At 46.6% G+C, this 25,551-nt stretch overlaps 1 protein-coding gene across 1 annotated transcript in view; it reads left to right on the forward strand.

The window, feature by feature from the left end:
- Nucleotides 1-1,956: 1,956 nt before the first annotated feature.
- LOC8028176 (plasma alpha-L-fucosidase) overlaps nucleotides 1,957-25,551 on the forward strand; it is an 83,860-nt gene continuing 60,265 nt past the window's right edge. The window contains exon 1 of the mRNA XM_040213220.3: nucleotides 1,957-2,054. Within this exon, the coding sequence (XP_040069154.3) occupies nucleotides 2,051-2,054 (4 nt within the window). The 5' untranslated portion in view covers nucleotides 1,957-2,050. The remainder of the gene's footprint in view (nucleotides 2,055-25,551) is intronic.

Genomic DNA, 25,551 nt, shown 5'->3' on the forward strand with positions numbered 1-25,551 from the left:
TTTAGACCTACGGTATCGCATCTCAGCGTACAGTTTGATTAACTAAGTTTGGCATTCCTAACGCAAACAACAGGGGTGAACTTACCTGCACGTTGATGGAAAAGTATCCATTTCTGTTTCGAGAACACTCGAGAACGCCGGGTCCTCATATCAATGCACCCAGTCGTCCCTGGAAACTTCATTTCGCAGCAGCCCCGCACGAACGCATTAAAGTTCTCTGGGCACTGCGGGAGCTTCACCGAGCGGGTGAAAATGGTCCGTGCGAGGAGCCGCGAAGCTCCGCAATCCGGCACACAGTCGGCTGTGGCATGTTCACATGGTTCCCGTAACAACTTGGAACGTCCTGGCACCATAAAAGCTCAAAACGTGGAGCTGCAGCATCGTTGAGGGCGGCAGGCCCTGAGTACTCGCGCTCCTGGCAGAGACAGCAGAGAGCTCGCCGGTCGCCTTCGTGAAGCGGCACCGCACAGGAAATCCGCGGTCACTGAAGTGTTTCAGCGGGTTCAGGTGCTCTCTGAAACTTCGTCTCGTCACACGTCTCGATTCGCTGTCGCCTGCGTCGTCGTAGAGGATCTCTTCTGCGCTTAAAACGAAGTGCACGAACTCCGCGAACGACTCGTCGGCCGCCATGACACCCCAAACTCAAGTCGAGGAGCGGCTCGAGGAAGCGCCGGACCTACCTTGAGATTCTCGAGGAAAGAGTCGAGTATTTCCTCGAGTCGAGGAGCGTTTGGAGTGGAGGTCGGTTTATGAAGCGCAAAACCAGCCTCGAGTGGAGTTTCGAGTCGAGTTTGAGTCGAGGCCCGTTTATGAATTCGGCTGTAAGTTTGTCTCCCAGAGATGTTCTTCAGTGGGACTGCTTGTTCGCTTCAAGTCCAACGACAGACAAGAACTCGTCCGTCGTCGATCGTTTGTCGTCGCTTGTCGGTGATTGTCGCGGGTGTTGGTCGTTGCAGTGGGACAGCATCGGCGACACGGAACTTTGTGGTGTCGTCGGACAAAAACCGCGGTGTTTGTCGCTGTAGTGAGACGAGGCTAGAAGGGTTACTGCACGATCAACGCGACTTAATATTACGGAAAAATGTTCACTTCAATGTGGGTTACGATTGACTCCCCATGAGAAGAGACGAAATAATCATGGGTCACTAAACTAGCGATCAATGGAGATGAATGAGCGGATTAGAGCGCTAGAATATGCGGCATCTGAGTTGTTTTTGAGCGAGCATAAAGTCGTGGAAAAAACAATTGTTCAATTCTTGATCCTCGTGTATCACATATTCCACTGCACCACACTGGGCTATGAGCGTTAAAACCTTCAAATAAAAAAAAACGGGTTCTGGGAACTTTACATAGAGTGACGAGAGACAATATGTTAGGTCAGATAATTGCTTGCCCACTTGGAACCATAAGCCCTCAAGTCGACGCGCCGTGCGCCATGCAAAAGCTCTTTGAACTCCGCGACGGCATTCTTTACAAGAGCAACTTCGACGTTCTCTTTCATCCATGGCTTCTCGCAATCCCTCGACAGCCACCGAACAGAACTCATGCGTGTCAATCAAGACTCGTCTGAGTCGAGACTGACGTTCCTTGAAGCTCGCTGCTTTTTAGCTGACTCTTCCGAACTGTCACTCTGTCTACCTGCATTAAAACTCCCGACAACATTAAATCATCGTACACCTAAGACCATCGTGATATATAATGTATAAATTACACCGCGCTATAGCATTAATCAATTTTAAAAAATACAGGGGAGAAAGTGTCTAGAGATATGTTTCAGCTTCCTCGCAGATGACCTTTGGTGTCCTGTTTCCACACTGCCAGGAACGCATCTTTTGGCTGTCGCGTTCTGACCCTTACTTATCGCCTTGGAAACATCACCCCGTGATTGCGCGTCTGCCGGCTGTGTCGTATCTCGCCGGTCTGCCAGCGTATCACTTCCAGAATCGGGTGCCGAGTGCCTCATTGAGTTATCGGTCAGTCGTGTCGCGTTGAGTCGCTACGCAGCTGCTCCCAGGAAGTTACAACCCGTGTTCGGTTGACAGCAGCGCAGATGGGTGAGCTTTCTTTTCCTTCTACGCTATCTAACTTGTACCTTCTACGCTATTTAAAAAAAAGCTAAAGATACTGCCGCTAAAGATACTGATACCACGTCCGCAGGTTCCAGGCGAAGTTTCGCTATATAGATATTTGAAAGCGGGAAGGCAGTCCGCCAGTGCCATATTTTGTTCACTTATTTGTACGTGTACCTTCATAACCCAAGGGGAATAATTGGAGGGCCGTTACGCCAGAAAATAATGATACAAAAAGGAATATTTGACAGTTATGAATTCCCGAGCCCCACTAAAGCCACAAACAACAACAGCCGACACCGACATGCCTCAAACACCCGCACAATGCGCGTGAAGGTACCTTTGGCAGGCTTGCAGTCTCTCGGTGCTCATAAAGCAAGCACGAGTAATTGCAAGTGTGTCAAGAGTGTATTCGGGTGCGTGCTGCACTCGTCAACGTACTTGTTTTTGTTTCCGCTCTAGTGGGACTGGAGCATAATCGCTAAGCTGATGTGCTGAGCACATCAGCATGCCAAGCCTACAACCTAATAAAGCATACGTGAGCTCGGTGTTCTGCACGACACGAAGATTGCCAACCACGGCGGAAAATAATACAACGATACATGCGAATTACTAAGCTGAAAATACTATGAGGTTCGAAAATTGCCATGTGCGCGAAGTCCAGATGGCAACACTTATGTTCATAGCCCCTGCGCACATCGCATTTCTTTAGTTTATTCGTATTCCAAACTTTGTCCCTCGCTGGGATCCTTCCATTGTTCGCCATACTTGGCTGCCTGCGTGTTCTGCAGAAAAGTGCACTCACTGACCTTTTTTTTGAGAATCTATGTCGCACGGTGGCGGTTTTATTTAGATTGGAACACTGGTGTCAAGGTAGGTATTTTGATTAGACTCTGCGTAATACATGGGTGCGGCTTCAGCGAAGATGTATGCATATGATATGCTTAGAGATGTGATTGAATATTTGTCTCATTAGTATATATTTATTTTTTATTTGAACAACAACTGAGGCATAATTCGACGACCGGCAACGCATCTCTGATCGCAAACTTGCAGCTAAGTCAAATATTTCAAAAGTAAATTTTTAGATATTAGGTAGTTAACTTGCTAAATATCACTTTTTATCTTCTACCTAACGTTCGCCGCGGTCGATAACGTTCTCGCGAAGAAATATTTTTTTTTTTTTAAATGTGTTTTAGATGCCCCTCTGTTAAATTAATCTCAATCCTTGGTGCAACACCCTGTGTAGTTGCTTCTATCGGCGCTGTCTTTCAGTTTGACGTCAGCTGGCGTTCAATCAAAAAAAAAATGACGCGCGGTGCATCAAGATTGACCTCAAAACGTCGGGCATCGAATACCATGGTTAGGTGGAAACTTAAAAAAAAAAAAACAGAATAATTTTTTTTTCTTAATTTGTAAAGCTGCAGAAGTAGCCACTCTTCAAACTTCTGCGATGTAATATTTTCGAACGTCAGAAAAACAAGTAAGTATCTATACTTTTCGTAATTATGTAAAGAGCAGATTGCGTGGCGAGTTCAGTGTCTTATTTTCGCTTCTTAGCCTATGAGATATGGCATGCGCTATAAGAACGCCGAAGAACGAAGCACGCGTGAAGGAATTACGCTGGGACATAATAGCCCTGAGCTTCTGAAGCTCTCAGCGACTTCAGTAACAAATATAAATAATATCTTTTGTTTCACCTTTTTATCGTGACGCCTTCACCATGCTGTTTTAACTGCGTTTCTGCTGTCGGGATTGCTCAGTTCCCAGGAGAGATTGTGAATGCGTCCTCCCAAACTCATTTGGTAGCCAATGTTATCTTCAGAGCATGTATTACTCGATGTTCCTTGTGGCTCCGCGAAAATTATAATCGGGGCAAACTTTGTGCGCTATAAATGATATCCGTTTTTTTCGTGGGATAGAGTGAGGATGACGTGCGCTCTCAAAGCAGCTGGGAAGAACTCGCTCGCAGTGGCTCTTTGATCGATTTAGTAGTCTCGACGGGACAGACGCCAGGGAGAACGTCAACATCAAATTGCAATAAGAAAACCGCGCCCATTCGAGGTCCTTATTTATATGTTGTAACGTAGGGGACTCTTTATAGATTATGTAAAGTGGTAGACGATCGAAAGATACCGGATGCAAGCTGCGAACCCGGCGATCGTGTCGCTACTTTCGCGGAAAACTCTCTGTGACATTTCGCGAGAAACGAATCGTGCGTGCGCGCATCGTTTATCGGCGCTCAACGGGGTGCGAGAGAGCCCGTGCACCAATAGCTTTGATTACATAGACACATAACAGGAACCGTGTGACGGGCGTGTCCTGAACTGAGAATGACCAAATCTCATCGAAATCCAGACATCTCCATAAAATCTAGAGCCCAGTCGAACCGGATACGCGCTCGCTGTCTTGTGGCTTCTACAGCGAGGCATGAAAGCACCTATGGTTAGAAGGAAGAACTGACTGGAAGTACCACTTTGCGTCCGGAAGGTGTGCCGATGCCACGAACGTAGGAGGTATCACTATTCTGTACTCAAAGACAACTTTCTGTGACAATGCATTCAGGGGTATGGGAGCGCGTGCTTGGGAGCTGTTTCGTTTATCTTGCTCGGTCTGTTCACAATCCTCTTGGGGAGCTTATACATCTGCCTTTCGCTCTGCTTTTCGGCGCAGGTGCCGACTGCTTCAAAACGGGTTCTTTTTGGGGTTTTATGAGGTGCAGTCACTTTGGAGACCCATCGAACGCAGTGAGCACGGCTACAGAGACTAGCTCCTTTAAATGGTATCCCTGTACATAATCCTTTGTCATAAATTGTCGGCTGCACGCAACTAAGATTAATTCCTCACAAGAAGGTTCTCTCTTGGTATCCTCTTGTCTCACGCAGTACTTAGCTGTTTATCGCTGGGGAGGGGAAACTAGTGAAAAGACATGCTTGAAGTTTTTACCGATGTCGACATGCGATTAGGGACACAACAGTAAACCATTAGGCCAAGCGAAACAGCACGCGAAGCAGCAAGGTAGAACAGAGAGTATAGTTGGCCTGCAGCTCCCCCAAGCAGAAATATGCGCATGCTTTTTCCTTCAACAGCTGTTTAAAAAAAAAAAAAGCATGCGAATCGAGTTTGGCCATGGTTCACTGATAGTTGAAAAAAGGCGACTCCCAGCCTCCATGGACGTTATCATCGCTCTGCAACCAATTATATTACGGCGGCAGGGGATGAGAGTGACGAAGAAAGAATCACAAGGCAAAACTGACATCTTAAGATGTCAGTGCTTATGATCCGGTTCTTAAAACCGCACTGGTTTACTTGTAATACCTAGGTAAGTGTTGCACTGCATAAACAAGCAAATGAGGTATGTCATTAATAACAATATAACTTGTTTATTTTTTCTTGTTATTCGATGTTATTGCATCAAAAATTCGAGAAAAAAATGGCATACATTTCTCCGCCTGAATAGAATAAAATAAGGAGCAGTGAACACGCCAATATGGTGTGCTAGAGGGCGGGCTAGGCAGACGTATGTGGTCATAGGTCCGTAGATCTCAAGTTTCGAGCAGCTCTCCAGGCGAGCGAAATAGGATATTTGTAGGTTGCGTTTCGGACATGCGCCATTACGCTTCCCCACTGCATTCTTTATACTCCGTTCCAGCGTACTAGAAGCTACAAGTGCGAGCTCCGAAATTTCAGTGTCTCTGCCAAGCACGTGCGCTCGTACAGCGCGAGCATCGTTCAGGGAAAACGGCTTTTGCTTGCTTGTCATGTATTCTTGGCAGAGTCTATAGGCCCGGAGCTCTCAAGTTTTGAGCTGCGCTCCAGGCCAGCAAAATAGAATATTTGGCTCGCGTTTCGAGCATGCGTCAACACGCTTCCCCCACTAGAGTTTTTTTCTACTCCGTTTCATTCTAAGTGCCAGAGTAGCAGAGGCTACAAGAGCGAGCTGCGAGCTTTCAGCGTCCCTGTCAAGCACGCGCGCTCGTGCAGTGCGAGCATCTTTCAGGATGACGTGCTTTTGCGAGTAGCTTCGGCTTCGCTATCACGTGAAGTGAAACGTACGTGGTCGCAGAAGCTATGAAAGAAAGCAAAGATGAAAGGAATGTTTAAAGGGACGCTGCGGCCGCGAGCTGCATATTTCTTTTTTTTTTTAATTTTTATTATAGGTTTTGTTATCGCGCATCTTCAGACGCTTACATTCGAACGTGGCACGTGCAAAATCGAACGTTACAGAGCCACCTGGATGGTTCAGCCATCATAACGTGGTCCGGTCTTGCGTAGGGTGCCTACATGTCTGTCTGTCTCAGGGTGAAGACATCCATTGTTACCCTGAATGTGCCAGCGCGTGACGCTCTCGCGCACTTGGTGCGTGACTTGGGCGATAAAATGGCGTCTATGCATTAGCCAAAGCTACGCGCTCGAGCTTAGTGACACCGGATTGCGCGCACTTCAAAATGCATAGAAAGAACGATTGGGCGGAAAAATGGCCGAGATGTCACCACTCAAGCAAAAGCGCGTGTGTGTATGAAGGCACTCTAGTCTTGCGGATGCGCTCGCGCCCCCTGCCCTAGAGCAACGGGTCCATTCCGGAAGATATACTTGGAACACATAGAACAGCGTTTTTAGGTAAACGACGTCCAAGTCACGAAGCAAGTTGCTGTCTTCCCCAACTGTTGTGGATCACGAACGTATTCCACGCCGCGAAGTCCGTTACTTTACGTTACGTTACGAAAGCTTATGTCCAAGTCACCGGTAAATATCTGATTCGTATAAAGTGTGGCTACCAATTCAAGAATTCAAGGAAATAGCCTGGCACGCGACATTTTAAACACCAATGTTTCGGTGACGACGAGCTAGGACGGTGAGTTACCGTGCCAACCAAGGAAACAAGGCTCGTTGTAAAGTAACGTAAGGAGTTGAGCTCGGTTCATCTTTTAAAGCTGGTTCACACAGCGCCGCTTTCTTACATCACGCCTAAGTCTCCGAAACATTCGTGTCTCGAATGTCAGTGTCAGGTATACCTCCTCGAATTGGTAGCCACGCTTGATATGAAGCACATATATCTCGGTGGCTTGTACGTAAGATTACGTAATGCAACGAAAGAAGTCGGGGCCGTGTGAACCAGCCTTTACTCTCTAAGGAGAAATGAGTGTTAAGATTGCTATACGAAAGCTAGCGCCACCGTTGCCTACACTTGCGGTAGAAAATAAAGATATGGACTGCACATGCGCTCGTGGTGCGGCGCAGTTGAAAACGTACCTGGAACACCATCGGACGTGTCTTGTCTCGGTTCTTCATATTACCTCGTAACGGGATACTTCAATTTCCTCTGCTGGTGGAAGCACGTGCAATGCCAAGCTTCTATGTACTATGAAAATAAAACATAACCGCGTGGGTAGGACGTGCACCACCCACCGTGAGGAAAACAGCAGCACCGGTAGCACCCATCGCTAGCTTCTCACCGCGAATAGCCAGTAGCTTCGTTCTATTTACCTGCACCTCCTGCACAGGTATAGAAAAGTGCATGACAGTGTACTTTCTGTACGTGTATTGACCCTGTAAGTGATGACGTCACAACATGGCGTCTGGGTCCAAACAAACCGTTGCTAGGGATGTTGCTATGGACTAATGCATGGAGGCTCCACATGTTGCTAGATTTTTGCTTACAAGTAAGTAAATAATTTTTTGTAAGCAACCTAACTTCTTGATATCTAATTATGAAGATGTTCTTGTCGTGTCAGTGCCGTATTGCAGCAATGAAAGCCATTTCTGAAGTATTCCACTCCGCTTTGCTTTGGTAGCAGACGACACGATAGATCTGCTGGCAACTGTTGCAGCGGGCATTTTCATTGAATTGCGTCGGTAAACAAGCGACAAAAACAAGTGCATCGCCATGGCCGTAGAAGCCTCCGCAATGTGCGTTTTTCTTCTTTTTTTTTCTGTGAAGAACCCAGTGAAAATGCCGTAAAATCAAACCACGTCATGCAGATCAGTTACGACGACGACCTGAGGTGCATTACCGGCTTATTGCAGACCTCCATGAGAAACAAATCGTACGCCATTGAGGTAAGTCATTAATGATTATTATTGTTGGGCTGTCTGGTTACTAAAGAAATGCATGTCTATCGCGATTTGGTAGTAACCATCGCAGCGATGGTTACAACCAGGTACGAAGGACCCTCGCACAGCGCGAGTCCGTAAACAAAATTTGGGATCTCAACCGATTGCTTGAAGTGCTTTTCTCACGGGTGCAATGCGATCTTTTAGCAAACAATCATCTCGATCGACGCCTGGAATTTTGTTAAACCATATTTTGCCTCGCACCTCACTATGAATTCTTATAAGTGTCTGAAACTCATTTAATTTCAAACAAATGCAATATCAGAATACCGTCTTTATTCACACGATCTAAACGACGGCGCCGGCTTGGCCGGCCGGCGTGTGGCATATGGCATACTTCTTGCATTTGTCGTCTGCTGCAGGCATCGTGACGACCGGAAGTTGCAGTCGTGAATATTTCAGAAACAAGCGATTACCGGCACACTTCTGTCGAAACACATATGACATTCAAGCTTTCTACATCTGTGACTTTTAGAAGTTTAAATCCTACTCCCGATTTTTGACCGATCGGGTTTTTGTAGTGAAAACTAGCCACATGTATCTGTCCATAACAACGGCCCTAGTAACGGTTTGTTTGAACCCATGACGTCACACTTACGGAGTCAATTGATATACGACCGGAAGTGCACCGCTCTACACTTTTCTGCACCGGTTCAGAACGTGCAGGTAAATCTAACAAAGCTATTCGCAACTTTCAAGGCCTATAAAGGGATTTCTGGCGCCTATCAAAATGGCTATCATCTAAATGATCGTCGTAAAACAGTAAAGCCCGTCGATGTTTTTGCGTTTGTCTTGCATGTAGCGTCAAAAGCGCAAGTGCACGACAGTCATGTCTCGAGCGGCCCTTGGAAGAAAATGGCGGCAGAGCACTGAAATGAGCGGCTCTTGGAAGCGAATGGCGGCGGAGCACTTGCTCGTGGCACGTGCCTTGCGTGTTCCGGCAACAATGGTTGGCGGTACTTGTAAGCGCGAATCTTATCAAGGGACTTTAGTAAAACAGCAGTACAAGGCGTGGTCTGCGGCGTGTAAGTAATTCTAGTTTTGTTTTGTACGAGCAGCAGTAGGGCCTCACTTTATTTTTTCACCCCAAGAAGGTGTAGGCAACCACCTTTATTGTGAAGCCGATCATCCAGGAGCTAGGGAGCGCGAGTCTCACACCGCAGTTAGTACACTCTACCGCAGTACCACCATCGCTAAAGGTTGACCGAGCTCACCAAGCGTTCCACGCATGCGTGACGCCGCCATAACTGTAGTTCGTAGGAGGCAGACGCCAGTTCACGAGTCAGCTCGTGCCACCTCGTGCTCTACACGCGCAGACCTCCAGCAAGGTTGTTGTTGCGCGTGCAGAAGGACTCCAGCTCCCACGATGCATGTCGGCAGCGGTGGCGTACCCAAACTAGCTGTGAGATCGATCTATGGACCCTTTTCGAAATTTAGTGCTATCTGGTGGTTCGTAAAGAAATTTAGGTTTTGCCATATCAATGGCGGAAATGAACTTGTATCGGCACCGTCACTTTCGCAAGTCAACGGCACGCGAGGAATTGTTCAGTGTGAGTTCTTTCTTGATCACTTTCAGTTCGATGGTGGCGAAGAACTTGCACTCACAACAAAGCTCCAACCCACTTAGATGCATCGAGAAAATTCTATACACCAAAGTTCTTTAAAGCCGATTGTGTGCAGCCCACAGATTGACTGAATCTGAGTTATTAGAAATAAACGCTCACGTAGCTCTTGTGTTCCATTTCTACGTCGCGTCGTACTGACTCCCCGAATGTACAGGCCCCGCAACACCCGCTTAGGAGCATTTTAAACGTCTTCCTTTATCAGCTACTAGAAGGCCGCTATTGGTATGGCACAGATGCCGTTCCACGCATGATAGTGATCAAAGTGGCCAGACTGAATTTCGGAAAGGGTCTATTGTGAGCCGTCTGGCTTTCTTCTCTTCATGGGACGCCGCTTGGCAAGCCAAAAACTAAAATTCTAGGCGGTTTTTTTTTCTTAAACTTTGTTTGAAACCTTTGGCGAAACACTTTTTTTTTGTATTATGAGAAACAAGGCCACCCCCAACGCAGATTTTGTTTCTGCAGTAGCCTAGCGCAATATAGGCCTGACCGCCGAATTCATAGATGTCACTCCGAGTCACGCCAAGTCCGCCAAGTGAAGGGCGACCCTCGACTTAAAGAAGGGCAGTTGAAGGGACGCCTCCACTTGAAGCGAGGTTTACCATTCTGAAATGGCACTTCTCTTTCACTCGAGCAAGTGAAGGGAGCCCTCCTACGAGATGCATCCGGGAGCGAGAGTAGAAAAGAACTTTATATTTATACTTTGCTTAAGGCCACAAAAGTAAGTTAATTTCTTGGTGAGTTTACATAATTTGTGTTTATAAACAAAAATTAGCACATAACATAGATGTTGCGATTTCAGAAACGAACGTAGCGCGTACTTTTTCTTTAAAACTAAATTAGCCAGCAATATAGCCGTTAATATCCATTCTGTATCCATTCCAAGCCCTACCGATTTTCTTGTTCCAACGCCACCGCTGCGGCTACTTCATATCCCGTTTCAATTCCTTCGGTTGCCTTTTCGTGTTTACTTTCCTTGCTGTTTTTGTTCCTTTACATTTTTGATTTCCGTAGCGTGTAATGCACGAGGCTAAGGCATCCGCTGTGCGGTTCACAGACTACGAAAAGTGAATACTGACGGTACCTGTAATTACATACAGAAAAATCATCGAATGCAAAAAGACCAACAAATCGTCGTCTAAAAAAAAAAAAAAAAGAAAAAAAAAAGCTTGGATTTGACTCTGCAACGAGCATAACTGCAACTACGGTGTATGTCGACGGGACGCGATGAGCGTCGTCACCGTCCTGGCTGTGCGGCAGACAGTCGGCTGGGAGACATGCACCAGGTCTCCCATTACCGTCTGGAAGTTGCCGGCGCCGTAAAAGCAAAGGGTGACTAGCAACTGGAGCAGGGGGGTGAGCGGCAGTCCTCGGTTGTCGCCGCTTTGCTGCAGAGGCAGCAGCGTCAGGAGTTCTTTCACCTTCGCCTTCGTAAAGCGATATCTCGCGAGGAACTGAGTCACTGTACAGCTCCATCGGGTTCAGGCGGTCCGATAGATTCCGCCGCAGCACCGACGGACCGAGCGGGTACATAACGCCGAACACAAGGTGGCACGCACGAGTAGCGATCTCAAAAGACGCGATCCTGCGAGCGACGTTGCTCCGGTAACCCGGGTAACCCGCCATCTTTTGCGATAAAGGGAGGCTCGACGTGTTTGAGGCGAGTTGAAGGACGGCGCCACCGCTGACTTGAAAGTTTTGGGGAAACGTTCGACTGAAGTGCGAGACGAGGGAGCGTTTCGAGGGAAGGGGGATTTATGAAACGTAATCAAACCCACTCAAGGGCGTTGGAAGCAGGGTTGTAAAGTACCTAGGTACAAGTAACTGGAAATCGGTATCTAGGTACTTCTGTTGTACCTGAGGTACAGACCTAGGTACTTCAATTTCTCGGTATTTGTATTTGTATTTTAGGTACATTTTCCAGTAACTTGTAACTAAGTGAAGCTACATTTTACAGGTACTTTTCTGTTCACTTCGTCAAAATGGTAGAAACTAAATCTTGAAGTATCAATCCACTACCATGTACCGTGATTAACACTGAGTTGGGTACGACATTGGAGGCACTGACTTGATAGAACGACGTTTTAGCGAACGAAGCCGCGCCTATGATGTTCCATCGAACGACACACTTTAGTGAATGGCGGTGTTCATTTGAGCGAACGGTGAATTAGCGATACCGTTCTAGCGACACCAATTTATTTATTCGCTTTGGAACTCCGTTTTGGAAAAATAGCTACCTGCTTCCTTCATCCCAAACCAAAATCGACTTCATTGCGTGCTTGAAGCTCCTCTGATTACCATACAAGGGAGGAGATAACTTGAACGATGTGCGCAGTTTCTGTTGCCCGTATCTTGTCCTGGTGGTGGCACTGTTCTGCCATAAATACAATATAAGATATATTTACAAATAAATTATAATTACAATCGTAAAGCAATTTAACATGGCATATATAATACAGTTTCCACTCAATAAATCGGACTTAAATTTTGCAGTTATCAAAACTAAGAAAGTTCCGAAAGAAGAAAAAAAAACACATTTTTCTACTGACTAACGAAAGAAAACATAAAAGGAGAAAGCTTGAAGCCTTTCGCTCGTCGTCGCGAAGGTTAGGTGCATATGCACTCGGCTCATGCGTCTCTTCATGCGGCCGACGTCTTCTGGGCCCGTCGGCGTCAGCACCGGCTCTGAGGGAAAGAACGTCAACAAGCGAGTTTCGGCGGTTACGGTGCGACATGGTAAACAGTGGAAGCTGTGGCCTCGATGAACCAATTGGAGCGTGGGGACAAGGCACGTGAGGACTCAACACCGATGTGGACATAGCATTGACACCAAAAAAGCACATTTATCGAACTCGTTTTTTAGTTTATCCTTAGCATAAAAAGCTCTACTTCCAATATATTTTTACAAATTTGGGGAAGATAAATAAAGACAGTATATTTAAAGGGCAACTCCGCTCAATTCCGAAAAATTCAGGCTTACATGCGATTCCATTTCACGAAGCACTACTAAACAGCTCTACGTCTTCGGATTCGCGAAATATTGAATATTATTTGTGTAATCCTAATTTAAACATCAGCTGATACCGAAACCGAAACTTCGGTTGCGTCAGGCAACATTGGTCTTGTGTCGTCAGAGTCATGGCCACGCCACGTCGAACCACGTGGTCTTCTGACGTTCGGGGGGGGGGGGGGGGGGGGGGGCGAGGGACAGTACACGCGACGCGGGCAGGTCGCTTCGCATGGCGTGGGCGGTGATGGCCCGGGGTTGTTGCTGGGAGAGAGGGGGAAGTGGAGAAGGCAAAAGAAGAGAAGGGGAGCGGAGAAACAGACCGATAAGCGCGCAGGGCAGCGCAAACTAGCGCATCCGCGTTACGGTGATCACGTGGACGCCGTTCAGCCAACACCGGGAAGAGAAATTCATGACGACATCGTTCAATTTCGCTCTGAGAAGTAAAAACAAACAAAACGTGAGAATGACGTAGTCATGCCTCTGACGTAGTGGCTCAACGTTGGCCGCTCTAACACCGTCGCATTGACTGCACTGACGATTGCGCCTCAAGTCGCACGCTAGAGTTGGCAGATTTCGGCGACTTGGGTCACTTGAAGGTTTGCGGACCAGTTTATTAAATATATAAACGGAATTAGATCGCAATATTTGACATGGTACGTGTCTTCCTATATGATACTGAAGAGGGCTACATAGTTTTCTAGATATCAAAAATAGAGCAGAAATTCCCTTTAAGTAACTGTACCTGTACCTAGGTACATCTTTAAGAAAGTACCTAGGTGCGTACCTAAGTACTTTTTCGTAGGAGTAACTGTAACTGTATCTTAGGTACATTTTTAAGTAACTTTTACAATCCTGGTTGGAAGTTAAGTTAGAGTGAAGTGAGATCTATGAATTCGGCGGTAAGAATGGCCACACGCCTAGTTGCTCTCAGCCTGGATGGGGCACTAGTATCTTTTTCAACGTATGCTCAGCAGCTTGTTTGGAGAAGGGCAATTATCGCCTTCGAGACGTCGCGGATTGGAAGATAACAGGGGTTCACCCGAACCACCAAAACATCTCGTCGCCAATACTATCCATTGTATTGCGAGTAGTGCCCCTTTGAAAATGAACTCTCTTTGCGCTAGTGCTGGAACAAATAATGTATGTTTCAAAGGTATGCACGCAAAAAGAAAGATAAAACCCAAAATCGAGCTCTCCTTTGAGCCCAGCCAATGGCCTAGCTGTTCACTACGATATGCCAGCACAGACGACAGACGCGTTTTGCGTCACTTTGGTGTCACAAATGTCCACATGTGAGTTGCGTTTTTCTCAGTAATCTCCTAGGACGCCGTCGTCCGTACACTGTTGACAAAAATCTGCCTCTGTAGACGTGTAAGCATGTCAACAATTGTCCCACCAAACAAAGTGTTTAATATTCACTCAAGGCTGTGTACATTTTTGCATGTGAAGTTTCGTGTAAAATTAACATACTTTCAACATGTACTTTGTGTAATACTGTGCCTTTAGGGGGTAGCACCGCGCTTCGGTAAGCATTGAAAAGTCGCAGAAGACGACGAGGACGATTACGAGACTGGAGACGCGAGACTAGTACAAGTAGGCGTAGGCATAGCGCATCCCGTGGAACGTTAAAAATAAGCCATGAATATCACATTTTGTTTCGCGATACCTCATCTAGGGGTGTATTTCGCGAACGCACTTGACGCAATTTACACAGCTTTTCGCGCTTAGTCACCGAAGGCATTCGCTTCCGAGTCCCAAGCGCTGACACCTTATTCATAACGAGTACGGACAACAGTGGTAGCGACTGCATCCAGTCGCGTCTTTACGCGTAGACTAGGTCCAGTTCAGCTAACTTCCTCATGCCGGTGGCATTTTCACCAAGACTAGGTAATATTCAAAGCACTAAGAAACTTTGCACGTCCGTTTGTCACGGGATTAGTTCGATAATTTCTCTCTGCACTTAAGCCTGTGTTCTCTGCATTTTTTTTTTTGGTTAGGTAGCTTGACAAAAGGTATTCGCAAATCCAGCGAGCTATAGCTGTCACCACTGTCATTGAATATGGCGGCTGTAAACATGTCATGACGTGCCACGTGTCAACTCAGCGCACAATGCTCGGGTTTAAGCAGTCAAGTATTAACTTCAGAATGGTTTGCCCCGATTTTTATTTATTACGTTCAAACTCTGGCGCGGCGTGGCGTGAGCGACCTTCCAGAGCAGAGTCTTCTTCGTGAAATCGATGGAAGGACCAGCTACGCTGTTACGTAGGTTGCGTTCAGAGCACGTTTGTAGAAACATATTTAGGTGATAACTTTGGCCGCTCTTCCCGCGGGGAGCGAGCGAACAGATCGCGTTCGGAACTAGCCTCGAACCAGGAGTAGTAACTTTCCGCGTCGTGGAGGGCGCCGAGGTATGAGGTCGGCGGCCATGGCACCGGCAGCGTAGCGTGCTCGTCTTTTTCACGGTGTGGTGGTATGGTGGTGATGTGCGACCAGTGGCTGGCCTCGGTGTTTTGTTTCGGTGCTGTGCCGATCACAGGTGCGTTAATCAGAAGAAGGAGGAAGAGAACACACATTACGGACTCTGGTGCCTTGGTAGCGACGGTGAGGTACAACAAGAAGCGGTGAGCGAGGGATTGCGGGACCACCGCTGGGAGAAACAACCGGAGCGGTCGGTTGGGGAGGGATCCCATACTTGGGCGCCATCTATCCCCGTGCGAGTGAAGCGCGCTCAGTGCGCCGAACATAATGTAGCCGCCGCGTTGGACAGAGAATCATTACCTAAATGTGTTTCTTCCACCGTGGATACAACAAGAAGCGGTGAGCGATGGAATGCGGGACCACCGCTGGGAGAAACAACCGGAGCGGTCGGTTTGGGATGGACCCCATACTTGGACGCCATCTATCCCCGTGCGAATGAAGCGCTCGGTGCGCCGAATATAATGTGGTCGGAGCGTCGGAGAGAGCATCATCTCCTAAATTTTACTTCAACCGTGGTCCAGAGTTACCCAGGAAACACCCTGATTCGACGTGTAATAACAGAGGTACTGGGACAACTGTTCGCCCTAAACGACACGAAAAACAATGCAAGACGGATATAATGTGTCGTCATGATGACTCACGTCTTTACCTGTGGCTCTGTCCTGCTGCCGTTTCGGTCACTGTGGACACAACCAACTTAACTTCCTTCGCTTTGCTTCGGCGGTCATCGCGACAGCAACTCACAACGTGCAATCACGGAAGCCAGAAAAGACTAGGAGAAATCGCGAAACGACCTGTTCTGCCCAGTTCCGTGTGTTTAGTCACAACTACTCTCACGCAGCACACGATGCGCACATGTCATTTTATCGGAAGGTCATAACTTGAGGTAAGCAAAGCCACTGGATCGTGGGAATGTAGCGCCATCACCTTCCCTGCCTGCTGGAAGGACACAAACAAATTCTAACATACTGATGAAAAAAACCTTACAAGGCGATTGGCTACTCGGTTTGCTTCCATGGCAATCACCATTTTGGTCCTTTCAACTATTTGAAGCTTTGAAAGGGTCGTTCTAAGCCTATTGTATCAAGATGGCTATGGAGCTTCATCGTACTGGAAACGTTCCTCACCAAGGAAAGCGTTGTTGGCACTGTGTATGTAATCGACTTATCGACTTATCAATCATGTGTAGCTGCAAGCATCTTTTACAATGATATTGTTGTTCAGGCGTATTTAAAGACAAGATGATTATTGTTTATTCCTCCCAGCACCGACACCGCATGTGGTGGCGGTACAAAGATGTAGTCCTATTTCGCCGGTGTGTGGAGCAAAATCTTGGTATACAAAAAAGCCTCCCTAGAGAGATACCCGTAACCAGCGAATTTCGAATTTTAGATTGGTTTCGTATTTTTTCGAGGTGTACCTTCTACACTCTAAAAAGACCCTTGCGTCAACTTTGCTGCACAAACCTCGTAGAGCCAATCAACGCGGCTTACGGAGGCAGCTCAGCCAATGACGATGTCGAAACATATGTTTAAAAAAAAAAAAAAAAAAAACGCAGTCTGAGTTAGTTGTGACATTAAGCAATGCAAAACGTCACGCTTGCATTGCTCAATGTCACAACAGACGCGTTTTTTGGTCTAAACATATGTTTCGGCACCGTCATTCGCTGACTTGCCTCCCTAAGTTGCGGTGAATGGCTGTACGAGTGCTGTGCGGGAAAGTAGACTCACGGGCCTTTTTTTTTTTAGAGTGATGGAGTATACGTTGCTGTGCCGAACGTTCATCTTAACGCAGCCTAGGGCAGCTTGCTCCAAGCCAGCTTGCTCCAAGCCAGCTCACCCCATTGGAAACTGTCGGCGGTAGCAGGTCGAGTCTAGCGAACTCATTCCGGACGAAAGAATCAGACACAAACCACACGACGATCTCTCGGCAGACATCTCCCGCACGATGCCCCATGCTCGTTTTTTTATTTTCCTCCTTTTTTTTTTAGGGCGCACAGTCGCGTTATCTGCTTGGCTTAGACGAGCGAGTAGACAAATTTAAGATTGACTACATTCTTTCTTCCTTAAAAGGACACAAAAAAAACTGGAGAAAGTCACAACGCATTTAACAAATTCAACGTCATACAAAATGACGCAATTTCTCGATTTCACTTATTTCCCTTCTCTTATGAGGAAAAAACGTACTGAAAAGATTGTCTTTGCCCATCGCCGTGAAAAGTCAACAAAGAAAGAGAGAAAAAAAAACTGTTCATTACAAAAGCTGCACAGAAGCTAGGGTCTGTATATGTCTCTTCATAGTTTCCCATAATAATAATAATAATAATAATAATAATAATAATACATTTATTGTATGGAGCACAACACTGTTTGCGTGACGGGCGCATCAAAGCCAAAACAAGGCTTGTGTGATGCTACCCTAAAATTAACACTTTAAACATTGCTACCCGGTATACAAAAGGAAATAAGACAGATTGACATACACACGTCCTTAGAATGTCCCAAAGTCAAAGTCAGCAGTTGGGTGCATGCAACACACAAAATCACGCCTCCAAATACTGATTCAAGTACATAGATAAGGTTTAAAAGAACTTAATATAAAAAAATAACTATAATCACGAAGACCAAAGTGTCGCGCCTGATGTGTAAAAGAAAAGAAAAAATAGTCAGGCGAAAAACGAAATTGCAGTACACGGCGTCCAACGAGCGATTGTCCAGAACGTCCAGGCTAAACATGTGAAACCCACACTGGAAAACACTAAACAAAGTAAAACAGAGATCATCAAAAACTCATACTTCTAAGTGATTTCTTAAGTTTACGGAGCGAAGTAAGGCCTAGAAGCTCGGGCGGTAGCTGTGAGAAAAGCTTTGGAACGTAATATGCTCGCGTACTTTCACCGTATCGGGTATGCACGAGAGGTATTTGGAAAGGCTGCACGTGTCGGAGGGCACGAGATGATGAGCTTAAAGCTTTGAATTCAGAGCTCCAGAAATGTCTCAAAATAACTGTGTGAACATAGAGGGTGTGAAAGTCAGGCAGTTGAAGAAGGTCGAAAAGAGTGGTGTCCTCGGGTATTTGCATGTTATAGGAGACACTCTTTAGGATTGCTTTAAGGATGCTGTCAATTCTAGCTCTCCAGAAAGCGGAACAATTACCAAAAACTGTTATGCCATACCGAAGGATACTGTACCCTAGAGTATGAGCAATAACCTTACGAACAAAAATAGGCATGAGACATTTGGATCTATATAAGATGCAGCTGGCGCTCCTTAATTTTTTGCAAATATATGCTAAATGGGCATGCCATTTTAGGCCACTATCGAAAAAAATACCAAGGTACTTAACACTACTAGCGTACTCTAAGGGGACACAGGCGCACTGATTACAAGCAGATGAGTGTAAAATAAAAGGAATGCTGAGATTGATTGTTTTATGTGGATTGTAGAAACACATTAGTTTTGTTTTCTTTACATTGATAGCGATTAGGTTTTTCTCAAACCAGTCCATGACCGCAGTCGCATGGTGCTGTAACTGGCGAATCGAGTCTACGTAATTAATATGTTGGGACATGATTACAGTGTCATCTGCGTACTGATAGATCTTGCATCCTGGTACATAGCTGGCGATGTCATTGACAAAGATGTTAAACAAAAGTGGTGACAAAATTGAACCTTGTGGTACACCTGATTTTAGTTTGGTTCGTGTGCTTTGAAAACCTCCAGCAGATACCAGCTGGGAGCGATTGTCAAGATAGCTCTCAAAAAAAGAAAAAAAAGTGCCACGGAAGCCTATGCTGTGAAGTTTACGTAAAAGTAACGAGTGACTAACGGTGTCGAACGCTTTAGATACGTCCAAGAATAGTGTTGACGTGACAACGTTGTTATCAAAACCAGAGTAAAGATAATCAGAAAAATCTTCCAGAAGGGGCTGCGTGCCCTTCCCATGCACGAATCCAAACTGAGTAGGTGACAATATATTAAATTTATCTAAAAAAGACGTCATTACCTGAAACACATGCTTTTCGAGTATCTGCACGATTATCGGTAGAATAGAAATCGGTCGATAATTTTCGATGTTATTTTTGGCACCACCTTTGTATAGAGGACGCACTATTGATGTTTTAAGGTCGTCGGGAATCGATTTAGCCTCAATAAAGCCGTTTAACATACAAAGAAGGACCGCTTTGAGACTGACATAATTTCTGCGAAGATCGGAGAGACGAATGTTGTCAATTCCAGGCGACTTGCTTGGTTTAAAGCTAAACAAGATCGAGTGCAGATCCGTCTCTTGGAGTGGGAATAGCAACGCAGAGGAGCTGACAGTGTTACCAATAGGAGTTGGTGGATCTCTCGCCTTTCCAGAAAAAGTAGCAAAGAAAGCGTTGAAATTTTCTACAACATGACATAAATTACCGCCAAAATTTTGCTTCATCGTATCGTCGATAGAGTAGCGCGTGCTAGTTCTACGGAACTCATTAATCAGGGACCAAGTTTTTCGTGCATCTGAACGAAATTCTGCGAATTTTTTCTGGTAGTAGTTTCGTTTGGCAGATCTAATCATTGCGTTGACTTTGTTGCGAAGGAATTTAAAGTCTGACTTCAATTGCACGTTGTTAGGTGAACGACGGCATCTAGCCCATAAAGCATTTTTATCGCTAATTGCTGTCAAAATATTTGTATTTAGCCATAAAAGGTCAGGGTTACGTTTCTTTATGTACACCTCTTTCCGACAGGTATTATAGAATTTATCAAACAAAAGAACGAAGTTTTTATACACGTCACTGTGGTGGACGGACTCCAAAAATCCGATCCAGTCATATGACGAGACTAGCTTATCAAAGGCACGATGGTCTATGCTGGTTATTTTAATACGGCCCGGTAGTTGGCGCGATGCCAAGTTACCAAAAGAACAATGACAGGCCACAAAGTAGTGGTCAGCGAGTTTTTCTGTAATAATGGCCGATTTAACGATCGACGCAGATGTTCTGATGTTGATATGGTCAATGCAGGAGCAAACTAGTCTGTCTAATAGAAACTCTTCACGAGTTGGAGCATTAATAGTGCACTCTATCCCATGCGTTGACAAGATAGTTAAGTATTTGCACACCGTAGATTTGGTCGTGCTTAAAATGTCAATATTAAAATCTCCTACAAGGCATAACTGGTCATGCATGGTGAGACTACTTATGTAAGATTCAAGTTCTTCCAGAAAAGATCCAACGTTCGTGGAAGGCGGTCTGTAGACTGCCAAAAAACATACCGATGTTGCCGCGTTTCCTAGAGAAAGGGCGACACACTCTGCGTGATTGAAGTGCAAAGAAATATTAGTAATGGACCACTTCTCATTCACGAAAACCGCGATACCACCTCCATGACCGGAACACCGCGTGTAGAATTTACCTATATATCCCGGTAAAGAAAATTGATCTGTAGCAACAGAGGAAATGCTTATTTCTGTTAAAACAAAGACATCTACCAGCGAACTAATATCCCTTGAAATTATTTCGAATTCATTCCAATGCTTCCGTATGCTCCTTATATTAACATGTAAAACAGAAAAAGAGTGGTCATGAGAGACTCCAAGAAACTTTCTTAAAGACGAAAAATCTGAAACCTGAGCGAAGTTTGTCATGCAACTAGATAATCTTTTCAAGGTCTAACTTATGGTTGATCCTCACAGGGAGAGAACCCTCCATCTTTCTGGCGTATATCTTAGCCCTTGTCACCCACACGAATTTGTAGCCTCGCTCCTTGCCTCTCTGTCTAGCCTGCCAAAACAGCTCCTTGTTCGCACGAGTCAGGTTGTCGTTTAAGTACAATTTGGGGAAAGGACCAACCTGACTGAGTGCGGGAAGCTTTCCCCGCGCTTCCATCCACGATTCCTTCATGCTGACCGAAGCAAATCGAATTAGAATCGGCGGGGCCTTTTCACGTTTGGCAGGCAAGCGATGTATAGCGAGTATATCGGTTTTATGGAAGTGAGAGATGTTCAGCTTTTCCGCGAGAGACTCAATAAAGGATAATAGGTCTTCTTTAGGCGAGACAGGAAGTCCGTGCACTTCGAGGTTGGAGAGACGACTGTGCTGCTCGTTGTCGTTGAGCGCGCCCCGGATCTCCTGGATTTCGGCTGCTTGTATCTGCACAGTTGACTTTAGTTGCGACAGTTCGTCCTGGAGACCTTTGCCAGTTTGCTCGTTGGCTGTTGCCAGCTTGAGAAGACGATCATAGTCAGCGGAGAAGAAGTCCATGGACTGTTGAATTTCGTTGACTGTCTCTCTCAGGCTCTCAACCAGTGGCTTTACCAATAAGAGTTCGTTGAGCTGCGCCGACAGAGACAGGAGGGAATCTACACTTCCTTTCAGGGTGAGCAGCCCATCCAGCTTCTCAGTCATGGCAGCCAGCTGAGCAGATAGATTCTCCACACCCTGCGAGGCTTCGATCCCATCAGGCGGTCCCGCTTGACTCTCTTTCCCACGGCACGTCCGGCATCTCCACTTGTCACGCTTAGACTGACCCATAGTGGTGAACGTCTTGTCGGCGATACCGGAACAAGTCTGGCCCAAATGGTAAGCACCTTTGCAGTCTGCGCACGACATGTGCCTTCCATCGGTCTCCACTGACTTGGTACACGCCACACACTCGATGGTTGGAGTCATAGTTGAATCGACGCGCAAAAAGGTGGCGAAATACGTGTACTGCCGTTAGGCTCGAGAAAAGCGCAGCGAAGTAATGACCCAAGCCAACGAGGCAGGTAGATAGTCAGGATGGCTGCCGGTCTCTGCACACTGACGGCACGACGGGCGTTGAGAGCAGAATAAGGGAAGCTGGATACCCAATACAGTAAACCTACCGGCGAATCTAAAAAGCCGAGTCAGACCGCAGCTGGGAAGGGTGGGAGAAGGCATGAGACGCCACGATACCTGGTCATAGATGGTCGCGCAGGCATTTCCTGGAGCGTCAGAGTGGCTAGGCCTCACGGTGACAGAAAGCCGCAGCCAGCTCTTTTGAAGATATCCCGTCGAAGATGATCATGGCAAGGTCAGCACAACTCCAGGCATCAAGTCTTCGTCCGCAGGAGTATGCCAGATCACGTTTTTCTTGCTTTCGAGGGAAATCCTCGGACGGTGAGAACGATCACCGGGTCATGCAAACATCATCTTCTTCTTCTATTCGGTACTATTCGGTACGACCGAAATAAAAAAAATATCTATATGTCCATTTTGAATGGAAGAAACTTGTAACACTGATGAGCTGCACATAGTCTTTGAGCTAATCCGGAGGTCGTGTCTGGCGGACTGGTCGACCTTGACTTTCTGGCAGAGTTGTAGCTGGATCACTCGAAGTAGCTGGAACGGTTAATACAAGAGGAGCGCTCACAGGGCCTATACCATCACTGCACTCATTCGTGCTGCCTTCTAGGGTTTGCATCGGAAATGCTGTGCCACTGGAAGGTGTTTTGGGGCGGGTCAGAGCTGAATCATCAAGAACAGCCGGTGACAAGTACTGCCCCGGATCTGAAATAGCCGAACCCGGCCCCTAGGCGCAGGCTTGTCCAGGATCCAAAACAAAAACAGGCGTTGCGGCGTTAAGTGGTGGTTCTGTCACCGGACCAGGCGCTTGAGTGATGGCAGGGGATGGTGGCTCCTCAACCAGTACATGATTATCAAGGAAGTCCCTTTGCGGTGGCTGTGTCACCACTGGAATGGAACCTGCATTTGATGTAGATGAGTTATAAAAGTGCATCGGCAGGGTGATTAAAAAAAATCGTCACCATCCAAGTCAAAAGCAAAGTCGTCATTCTCTCCTTGCTGAACTTTCACAGGTGCCTTCGCCAACTTTACAGAATTTCATTTGCGACCACCAGAAAACGTCGTAAGTGGCTTACCCGACCTGGGCTTTGATGACTTCAGGTTCTGAATATCTGCTTTTCAACTTATCTCGATGTCGAGGCTGAAAAACACGGACAGCTTGACCTGGCTGAAACTTAGGTCGTCTTACAGCTCGACGACCGTCGGAGTACGACTTTATGTTATCTGGATACTGGTGGACTTTAGCGGGTAGCTGTTCCCGTTCTGAAGGAAGGGTTACTAGAGCTTGTCATGTAGGCAAGCCCTGTGCATCAAGCCTTTAACAATGGATTAGTCCGTGAAGTAGACGCGAGGGTGGTTGACCTGTTCCTGGGTGTCACGTTTTACGATAGACTTAGAGGTAGTTGCGGACAGCGTCAGGAAGCTGCCGGCCCCGGACCGCAGCTAACTGGAAGCAAGAGTTTAGGGTTCGGTTGAAACTCTCTACTTGGCCATTGGCCTGAGAGTGGTACAAGAAGATTTTGATATGCTTGATGCCATGGAGGCAGAGGTACTCTTGAAACTCGTGCAAAAGGAATTGAACTCCGTTGTTGACGACAATCTGTGACGGCAGTCCCCCACGGGCTAAGACATCCTTAAGGAAGTTGACGTCTGTCGTTGTTGGGACAGAAGTTATAGCTCAAATATCTGGCCACTTCAAGTGGTAATCGATTAGGACATGAGAAACCGTTGACTTGGAAGTGCACGCTCAAGAGGTCTAACGATATCAAGTCCGAGTTTCTCCCATGGCTGCTAGGGAAACTGGACGGGTTGTAATGGTGCAGGCGCTGCCTTTACAGTCTTGTTTGTGGGGTGGAAGACAGTGCAGGTCTCGAATTTAACCTTGATATTTTGATTCTTCAGAGGCCACCAATATTGGTCACGGGTGGCGTTGATGGTTCTGGAAATCCCCTTGTGTGTTTCGTGTGTGATTTGAATTACTTGTTTCCGTAACCTCTCCGAAACAACAATCTTTTCTCCTTTGAAGAGGATTCCCTTGTGCAGTGACAACTGGTCGTGGATGTTAAAATAGGACTTCAACTCCGGTGTGATATCAGATGGCCAGGAATGATAAAGTACACCTGAACATGCTGGGCAAAACAGAGCCATTGGCCGTAGCTTCTTGGAGGTGAATGTTGGACAAGGGAGTTACTATATGAGACACGACATCTTCTTCAAACAGAGTACCATCCTCTGTGTCGAATACAGGTAGAGGAGAAAAAGCATCGGCTACAACGTTAGTGGAACCTTTCTTGTGCTCAACCTCGAAATTATAGTTTAGGAGTATCGATGTCCAACGAGTAATGCGCAGAGGTCTCACATTAGAACCTCGGTTGATAACAGGGTAACAAGGGCTTGATGATTTGTCTGTATGGTAAAATGGTGCCCCCATAAAAAAAAATGCCACCTTTCGCACGCCCAAAGCACGGCGAGGGCTTCCGTCTCTCCCGTTGAATACACTTCTTTCGGTGTCTGTAAGCGAACGCGACGGGAAAGTGTCTGGACAAATCTTGTTACCATGCTGCGGTTAGGGGACGGCTCTCAAACAGTAGTTGGACGCGTGTGTTGCCACAACGCTAGGCGACGTTGGTTGAAACATGGAAAGAAAAGGCACGTGCTGCAAGCACGTCTTCACTTTTTGGAAGCTGGCCTTAGCCTCTGGGGACCAGACGAAGCGAATTCTCTGACGAACCGACCGGCGTAACGGTTCAACCACAGTGGAAGAATAACGTATAAATTTACTGTGATACTCCACAAGCCCCAGGAAGGCCTTGAGTTTTACTGGATTGGGCGGCGTCTCACAGTTCAGGACTGCATCCACGTTAGACGAGGGGGGCGCTGAGCCTCTCCTGGAGAGGTTATCGCCCAAGAACGGAAGTTCCGTTTCGTTGAAAACACATTTTGGTAGTTTCAATCCTGCCTGGGCAATGCACTTAAGTACGTGCTGCAGATTCTTGTCATGTTCTTGCTGAGACGCTCCATAAACAATGACATCGTCTAAGTAAAATTGTACTTCCTTACAGTCCTTCAGCAGCTTGTGAATCAATTTCTGAAAAGCAGCGGGCGCGGACGCTAGTACAAAACAAACCCCTCTTAGCCCGAAAAGCCCTTCGTGAGTGACAAACGCAGTCAGGCCGCGACTAGCAGGCTCGAGTTGGACCTGGTGATAGGCGGATGCAAGGTCCAACTTCGAAAAATTGCTGCTCCTCGCAAGGAGCTCGAAAGTTCGTCCATATGCGGAAGAGGAAAACAATCTATGACGACAGCTTGATTAGGAGTGCGCACGTCCACACACTACCGAATACTAGCGTCCGAATTTTTGACTATAACAATGGGGGACACCCATTCTGACGCATCGATGCGCTCGATGACGGCTTGGCGCTCGAGCTTAAAAATCTCCTGAATAATGGC

This window comes from Ixodes scapularis, unplaced genomic scaffold, assembly GCF_016920785.2.
Source record: "Ixodes scapularis isolate PalLabHiFi unplaced genomic scaffold, ASM1692078v2 PGA_scaffold3__209_contigs__length_174095766, whole genome shotgun sequence".
In the NCBI taxonomy this organism is placed as follows: Eukaryota; Metazoa; Arthropoda; class Arachnida; order Ixodida; family Ixodidae; genus Ixodes; species Ixodes scapularis.